The 8,693-nt window shown below is 43.0% G+C and overlaps 1 protein-coding gene across 4 annotated transcripts; it reads right to left on the minus strand.

Moving 5' to 3' along the window:
• Nucleotides 1-3,239: 3,239 nt before the first annotated feature.
• LOC123496917 (uncharacterized) lies at nucleotides 3,240-7,643 on the minus strand. 4 transcript variants are annotated; one of them, XM_073502379.1, is made up of 7 exons: nucleotides 7,137-7,642; nucleotides 7,014-7,060; nucleotides 6,011-6,921; nucleotides 4,570-4,704; nucleotides 4,181-4,475; nucleotides 3,882-4,105; nucleotides 3,240-3,780 (listed from the first exon to the last, which is right to left on the minus strand). In XM_073502379.1, exons 3-7 carry the CDS (start codon nucleotides 6,422-6,424, stop codon nucleotides 3,478-3,480), a joined length of 1,371 nt encoding a protein of 456 aa, XP_073358480.1. In that variant the 5' UTR covers nucleotides 6,425-6,921; nucleotides 7,014-7,060; nucleotides 7,137-7,642; the 3' UTR covers nucleotides 3,240-3,477. The 4 variants fall into 4 exon arrangements, 3 of the variants coding, with proteins under 3 accessions (XP_073358480.1, XP_073358481.1, XP_045088273.2); XM_073502380.1 differs by having other exon boundaries at nucleotides 4,570-5,628; nucleotides 6,011-7,060; nucleotides 7,137-7,641; XR_012188097.1 differs by having other exon boundaries at nucleotides 3,882-4,089; nucleotides 4,570-7,060; nucleotides 7,137-7,643.
• Nucleotides 7,644-8,693: the final 1,050 nt, after the last annotated feature.

The following is an 8,693-nucleotide window of genomic DNA, read 5'->3' on the forward strand; positions in this document are numbered from 1 at the left end:
TAAGAGCAATAAGTGAATATGTAGAGTGTTATAACACTTTTGATTTGTTTAAATTCATGATGGATCCTTTTTAACAGAAAAGCTTAAGTATACTAGGCTAAACTAATAAACTTGGACAAAAACAATTTTTGTTCAGCTCAACATAATTATCTGTAATGATTAAATTGAATCACATTAAAATATACATGAACATTATTGTATTGTTATTTCAAATAGATGGTGGTTAACTTTACCATTTTCCCTCAAGATTCCCAAAGTATAGAGCACCCAAGCATAACGTAAGCGATATCCTGAACCTTGGTCGAAAGCTAGTTTGACTTGAAAATGGTATTTAAAATAATATATTAATAAAAATGGCATACAATTAGTGCGAAAATTAATTATGACAAAGTTTAAAAGTTTAATATAAATAGATGGTGGTTAATTTTACAATTTCCCCCCAAGATTATCGAACCTTGGAAAAGCGATGCTTTCTTTATTCTTTTTGGTGTCCACTCCTTGTTCCCCACTTTTTCTGCCTCACCGGCTTCCGAGTCATTGTATTCTTCGCGTCTTCTCCTCTTTCTTCTTATATTACCATCTCTTAACTTGTTGTGCATCTATGCTTCTCCTCCTTATTCTCCTTCTCCTTCTCATTCTTTGTGTAGTGTCATATATTCACTTGATCTAGCCATATGCTCGCTTTATCAAGTTATGTGTGAATCAAGTCTTTCATCTTTTTGTCAGGAGTAGTTACACGATCTACTCCATGATACCACGTCATGGTTTGAGAAAAGAGCAGTGAAAAAATGAAGGAAGGAAAAATCATAGCGGGAAGCTTTATAGAAAAAGCACTGCAGTAACTTTGTAATGTGGATTGATTTTTATCTGAATCAATAATAATAAGGCATTTACCTGAGGTGTTCAAAATCAGAATTTCCAAGTGATTTCTTTAGAAATTTACAACTTTTTTTGTATCTAATCTGAATCCTATGCTCTTAGAAAAAGCACTGATTTGTATTAATTGCCAACAATACCGTGTTTATAAATCTTCCTCGGAATTTGGAGGCTTCCCCCTATTTGTGTACTTGGAGATACTCTTTCTGATAAATTGAATTAGGCAAGTACTTAGTGACTTAACATGTTGCTGTAAGATAACATTTGTGTATATTTCCAAGCCTGGAATCTTCATTGAGTGGAAGCGACTTTGTGGGCTTAAATATTGGTAGCAGTCCCGACTCTAGGCAAGGGCAAAAAGGGCCAAAAACCATTTTCGAGATCACATGCTCCTTTACAAAAAATGATTTTGAAGTCATCCAAAAAATCTAAAAAATAAATATATAATATTGACACCCCCTAAATATTTGGCAATGGGAACATTGGCATGATGCATTGATTGCAATAAGTTAATAGGAAATTAATCTATATGTGATGGTACTGAAAACCATTCTTAGTCCTGATAGGGTGGTGTGCAGGATCGAAAGTACCAGAAGGGATCGGCCACGGGATGTTTACCCAGGTTCGGGCCCTCGTCATGGAGATAACACCCTACTCCTGATTTGGATTTGATTGATGGGGGGAAACACCTAGTGCGAGGGAGTTACAATGTATGTGGAGATGTTGCTATCGAGATTATCACAATGTTGGCTGATGATTCATACTACCCCATGATCTTGCCCTATAAAGGGAGACGAGGCCTAGGGATACACGTTTTGCCAACCGATCTGGAACCAGAATCGTACAGGACTCAACTTGGCGCATACTCCAAGATGAGTACCTTATGGAAGGAAGGCTTCCTATGGGGAGAGGAGCTATGGTCACATCTTGGTTTGTTGGGCCCTGAGACCGGCCTCCCAGCCGACGGGCCACCCAAGGTATAGTACATTGTCAGTGGCCTTTGAGCTTTTATAAAGTTTTGTCCATGCTTCTTCTCGAATTGCCGAGGAATAAATTCGGTCGGTATCCTCTCGTATGAAGTGAGTGGACTAGTACGGGTTTAACCTACCCGGCTTCAGCTGGCCCGTCTTCTTTCTTGACCTCTACGGAACATGGATGGCTCTGCTTCGGTTTGGTTTCTCTTCTCCGTTTGAGAACTCGTCAGGGCTCCGGCCTCTTTATCATCGATAATGGAGGCTTGCGGAGGACCAACATGTTGTTGGAAGTATGCCCTAGAGGCAATAATAAATGTATTATTATATTTTCATGTTCATAATTAAGTTCATATTTTTGTGCTATAACTGCGTTGATTCTTGAATATGAGATTCGGAGGAAAAATCAATTGCATGTGTGGAAACATAAATACCAAATAGATCCCTAGTCATCCTTATAGAACTAGCTCATATATTGACGATGATCCTATTTTCCTAACCATGGGCATTGTTAACGTAACAAGGATAACATTAATAATGAGAACACATTATTATTATAACAATGTTGTTGGATAGACCCAACTATGAATTACTCGAGATCATACAATCACTATGTTGTCGGTATTTTCATATAAGATGTTAACGTTTACTCACGTCCTTAGACCATGCAAATATCGTATACCAACATACCAGATGCTTACTTTGGGGTTGCAAACGTCACACCGTAACAAGGTGTCAATAAAAGTTAACTTACGAATATACCGAAAAGTATGCCTCGGCATCAATAGTTCAACACTGGGATTTGCTCCCTCTCTCAAGCTCCCTCACCAGGCCGCCCAGCCGCTCCATCTCGGTGTTGTTGTTGGCGGTACGCACTACTAGGGAAAACCCTAGTAGTAGCGCGGGTTTAATGCCCACTAGCTAGTAGCGCGGGGCACCGCGCTACTAATAAGGCGCTACAGCATGCGCTACTGCTAAGACACATAGTCGCAGCGTGTGTTCTCTCCCGCGCTGCTGCTAATCTAGCTAGTAGCAGCGTGTTTACTATCCATCGCTACTAGTATTCTTTTTTCCATTTTTTTATTTTGGGTGCATTTATACGCCGTTATACAAATTATCATAGTCATTACCATCAACAGTAGTTATGTGGATTAGGTTCATATCATTATGATAATTTGTATAACGGCGTATAAATTATCATATCATTATGTCCATAACAGTGTGTCAAATGAAGGTGGATTAGGTTCAAGTGGAGGCAATATGTGGTGCATGTCAAACGTATACTACTAATCCAAACTTGATCTAGTTTGGACTAGTAGTACTTTCGATGTGCACCATATGTTGCCTCCACTTGAATCTAATCCGCTAGCACAAGCTATTAAATCATCATCATAGTCATTACCATCAACAGTAGTTATTTAATCATCATAGTCATTGTGTAGCACATCATCATCTTCAAACTCATTCTAGCTAGCTAATCACCACGAACACTAGCTCCGGTAGCTATCTAATCACCACGAACACTAGCTAATAATAATCATCATAGTCATTACCACCAACACTAGCTATTTAATCATCATAGTCATAGTGTAGCACATCATCGTCTTCAAACTCATTTCTAGCTAGCTAATCACTCCTGCTGCTCTCTCTCAGGTAAAATAACATAAAACATGTGTAGCACTCCTGCTTCATCAAGTTGAAGCATGCAGATGAACCTGTCTCCTAATCGTGGGTTGCGCTTCTGATTGCTGCCCCCTAGTACTTCTCTGCGATCGTTCACAATTTTGCTCCAGTCTTTCACTATTAAGCATTCCTCGCTATTAGAAATCCCGAATGCACTAAAGTGCATTGTAGGATATCTTGGCCGTAAGCTAACAATTCTCATGCGACCTTTAGTCTCGATCCAATGAGGCACAACATTCATCAGGACTCCCTGTTGAAGAACATCGTATAGTAACATACTTAGCAATGAAGTTTAGCTTAAAAAATAATATATGCAAAAGATGCACTGAGGATAAATAGTAAAAATCTTACCATCTTTCCTAAATAGATGTGACCGTAGTTCAGTATGAACACTATTGGTCGCACGTTCTGAGTACTAAGACTTTTAAGTCCAGAAAAATAATTTGTCTTGACAGTATGAAGATCCTTAAGCCATGAAACATAATGACTTATCTCCTCGCAGTTTAGTTTAGCCCAGGGACAGTAGTACGTCCTGTCTACCAAGCGCTGGACATGTTTGCTTGAACAGAAATAAGCTATCAATAGAAATTAGTTGTCAACTATTTTTGAATAAACAATATCAAAGACATAAATATGGTTGAGAAACTCACATAATGGTATAACTGGAGGTGTCTGCACATCGACCCAGATGTCGATATTACCTTCAATATCATCTTCCGGACGAATATCAAAGGTGATAACCATATCAGGCTCAAATGCATAAGTCTTGCAAAGTGCTTGCCAAGTTTTGCATCCAAAATAAGTGTAGGTGTCTGCGTTGTATAATTTTGCGTGGAAAATACAACCATGCTCGGTCTTCAAGTAAACTCTCTTTACCTTCATAGTTTTCATACGACTGAAACCTATCTTATCCAAGACAAAAACTCTTGCATGGCAGGGGATACGCTAGTAGAATAGTAAAAAAATTAAATTATAAGTTGAAGCAAATGAAGCAGATGTCATGCTTAATTATGAAAAAAGACTTGTCATTGTGACTTACTGTATCTACTTTGAAGTTCTCGTCCAGCTTGATGCTAAAGCGCCTATCATCCTCTAGGAAGATTCCATCATACAGGTCGCTCTCGTCTTCGCAGTATTTGCAAATACCGAAATCCTTTTCGTCGTCGGACATTTCCTATGTTCATAGTTGAAACATTAATTGAAAATCGATCGAAGACAACTACCAGGATACTCAACACACAAATCCGGGGCACTCGATATTTCCTACATATTCTGGCACAAGTCATGTCAAAATTCACGGAAAAATCCGGCATGACCTTTGCTAAAATAGGACATATTGAGCGCCTGAAATTTGCCGGAACGGAAATGAATCAACACTCCGGCAAAACATAGGCCACTGGGAGGTGTAACCTGCAAACATGACCGGCCACTTGGGCAAACACATATCCTATTTGAGCAATACAAGATATACATTTCAAAATATCTTATAGGACTCATATTGACATGAGCATTCAATAAGCAAAACCAATTCGTAAAATAAATAAGTATTCAAATTAGCATGCATTCAATAAGCAAAAGTAAATCATCTCATGCGTCTGTACATCGTCGAATATTATCACTAATACATCCTGAATAGTATCATACATATAACATCACTGATACAACTAAAACCCTAGCGCACGACGGGTATCGGCGCGGGCGGTGGACACCCAAAGAGAAGGAACCATCATAGGATCATAGCTTCAGTGAGATCCCTGGAGAACCTGCCAGGTATTGGAGAACATGTGCTCCAACGCAAACAAGTAGCGACGGACGTGCGCGTCCTCCTCGCTGACACGGTGACGTACCACCTCCGCGGGGTCCTCAAGCCTCTGCACCGTCACTGGCCCACGCGACCGCCACCAAAGAAGGTTCGGGTCAACGATGGGATGGCTCCTCACCAAGCTGCGCCCCCCGGTAGGTAGCGTCTCCCAGTACCAGCCCGGCGGAGCCCAGTCCCGGACATGGCCCATCAGGTCAAGCAGGTGTCCTCCGTCGAGTCGACGACGAGGATGCGGGATAGGCATCGTCGACGTCGATGCGGAAAAAATTGCTTCAACTAGTTCTATTAATTCAACTTGTTCTTACTAAAAATAAACTTACTATAAATAAAAAAACTAGTACCTAATTAGTACCTAGTTCTTACTAACTAATTAGTACCTAGGAACTACTGCCCTAATTACCATCTAATTTGATGAACCTAGGGGTGGAAAGTGGTAGGGATATTCCAATTATCCAACTTAAAAGTGAAATAAGTGGTCAAATTTTACTCGTTTTATTATGCATTACAATAGTGTTTATTCATCATCTAAGAAAACAACCGAGCCGCATCCGTATCCGATTCGTTTCCACCCATAGATGAATCCTAACTAATTTGATGCAACTAAAATTTGAAGAACCCTAGGCAGAGGTAGGGGAGGGGGAGGAGCAGGCGTGCTCACCTCGGGTGCCTGCGGCGAGGGAGGGGCAGGCGGCGTCGAGGTCGAGGTCGGGGTCGGGGCTCGGGCGCGCGGCGGAGGGCGGCGTCGACGTCGGGATCGGGGGCGGCGTCGAGGTCGGGGTCGGGGGCAGCGTCGAGGTCGGGGTCGAGGGCGGCGTCGAATCCGGGGTCGGGGGCGGCGTCGAGGGTGTGCGGAGAGCGACGGGAGAGAGCGCGCGGCGGGCGACGGGCGACGGCGACGGCGACAACGGAGGAGTTGGATTTGGGGGAAGTGGCTGTGGGGAAGAACGAACCGCGCGGTTAAGTCAGGAGTAGCAGTAGCGCGTTTCAGGAAGTGCGCTACTGCTAAGCTAGCTACAGCGCATTCCTCGATACGCGCTACTACTATTCCTCTCTCTTTTTTCCCCTTTTTCATTTATTTTTCTTTACATTTTATTTTTTTCCTTTCATTTTCATTTACTTTTCTATTTGCTTTCCATTTAATTTTATTTCCTTTAGCAGTAGCGTCTTTCAGCGTAAACGCGCTGCTACAAAGCAAGTAGCGTAGCGCGGTTCGATGTAAATTGCTACTACTATGTGTAGCCTATCGGCTAAGCCGTGGGAATTTTAGTAGTAGCGCTTTTATCTAAAGGCATGCTACTGCTACAACTGTATCTGTAGCGCCGTTTACATCAGCACGCTACTGCTACTTAACACCTGCGTGCTTTTTTAACACGCGAGGTTTTGCCTAGTAGTGACGTGTTGTATTAGGACCGCTCCTTAACGTCGAACCTGTCGCCCAGATGTCGATCTCGCCGCCGAGGAAGCTCTCGATGTCCGAGAACATTTCATCCTCATCGTCGTCCATTGATGGGGCGGAGTTGATTATGCCGTTTATCGTCTTAACCTCTTCCTCCTCGCCTTCTTTCTCCTCTTGAAATAATCAACAGAAGCGATGAGCAACACGCACAACCAGTAGTTCTTTTCTGTAAATTGTGTCACCGGCAGTGGATGCGTGTACATACATGTTCAGTACCCCGAGCCTTCTCCTTCTTCTTTGCTTGACCATTGTCTGAAAGAAGCGATGCAGCAGAGCTTGAGCAAGAAATTCAGACGAACGGTGAAGAACTAGAGATGCATGCACATACCTTTGTTAGGAGGCCCCTTGCCTCGCTTAAGAGTGAACGCGGCGAAGGTTGCTAATACCACGAATCCGAGTCTCACAAGCATGACTCCGTGCACTCATCACTGTCCGTTCCGGCCTCGACCGGCGGGAGGAGGGCAGGGGCAGGCAGCTCTGGCTCTGCTCATCACAGAACGGCTGCAAAAGCAGAGCTGGGAGGAGGAAGGAGCACGTGTGAATGGCCGGGCCTGCTAAACATTCCTCATATCTCTTAGCCTGCAGGAGCAAGCAAAGGAACACCACTGGAGGAACATGTGGCTGGCCTTATTCATCCATTGGCGTTGCAAATCGGGTTGCCTATCCATGTTTATCCCTCAGCAAAGACAGGCTCGTGTAGCACAGGAAGTCTGTTTTCTCTGTGTGTGTCCAATAGTGTGGTCCTCGTTGGTAGCTGACAAAATTTCCATATGGTGATCCCCAGGAGGGAAGCGCGTATCTTGGTGGCTGTTCCGTGATACACGAAGCTACCAAAGGTTTGTGTTGTGGCTTTGGAAGTGAGTAGAGTAGGCCGTTGTTTGCTGTGCACAAAAATGGGTGGTTGCTGGTATGCCTGGGTGAGGGTGAAGGGGTGGTTGTAGTCTGGGTGATGGTGATATATCTGGATAGGGGAGACGCGGTGGATTATGAGGATGATGAGGCTCACAGGATGGAGCATGGCAGTGGACAGTGGTAGTACCCTCCCCCTCTGGACTCTAATCTCAAGTGATTTTTATATAAAGCAATACTAGCAGGGAATCCCCTGTTTTTTTTAATCCCTGCGAGTGATTTTGTATCTAATCTGAATTCTACTAGCGTGTATTTCAGAATCTCAACTGGCACTTGTCAGAAACTCTGTTTTTTTAGTGTTTGTCAGATACTCATACTTCTTTTGACAAATTGAGTTGGGTCATTACTGCTTAGTGATTTAACTTGTTTCCAGGGCCTGAAGTCTCCGGTGATTGCCTGAACCCATTATCGGGTTCATTCCGAATCCAGGTCAGAGACATGCCCGAACCCATCAGGTAACCCAACCCAATTGGGCTAATTGGTCCTTGCAACAATGCCTATACGGCGTGCTCATGCAGGCAGGCTCTTATGGATCAAGCAACCACCTGCTATGTTTGTATAGACTTGCCGAAACGATATCCCTATGCCGTTAGCTACTCGAGGTGAAACGAAGGAGAGGACAATCGGCGGGAGCAGCAGCGGCAGTGTTTGAGGATTGCTACTTTATGGCATGTGATTTTCCGATTACTAAGTTTGAACATTATAATAGGGATGCAAATAAAGTTGCTCATGAACTTGCTAGACTAGCGAAATTTTCCGTCACTAGGGATTGGTTTGAGGAGCCTATGGAGGATATTGTATCTTTTCTTATTGACAATGTAACTGTTATTTCTAATCAATAAAGTGTGATGTTTGTTTAAAAAAAGGATAGGGCAAAGGCCTAGAGGAGGTGCGAGGCATGCGTCTTGCTGTAAATTTGGTCTTTCTTTTGGGAAATGATTGCCATCAGCCGGTGGATCACACAAATTTTATCGAC

The sequence above is a fragment of the Aegilops tauschii genome, chromosome 1 (assembly GCF_002575655.3).
Source record: "Aegilops tauschii subsp. strangulata cultivar AL8/78 chromosome 1, Aet v6.0, whole genome shotgun sequence".
In the NCBI taxonomy this organism is placed as follows: Eukaryota; Viridiplantae; Streptophyta; class Magnoliopsida; order Poales; family Poaceae; genus Aegilops; species Aegilops tauschii.

Coding starts and splice junctions, on each gene's coding strand:
- LOC123496917 (XM_073502379.1), bottom strand. CDS start 6,424: ATGAAAAAGGGGAAAAAAGAGAGAGGAATAGTAGTAGCGCGTATCGAG. Junction 4,476..4,569: donor AGAACTTCAAAGTAGATACA/GTAAGTCACAAT, acceptor CTATTCTACTAG/CGTATCCCCTGCCATGCAAG. Junction 3,781..3,881: donor ACATCTATTTAGGAAAGATG/GTAAGATTTTTA, acceptor GTTCTTCAACAG/GGAGTCCTGATGAATGTTGT.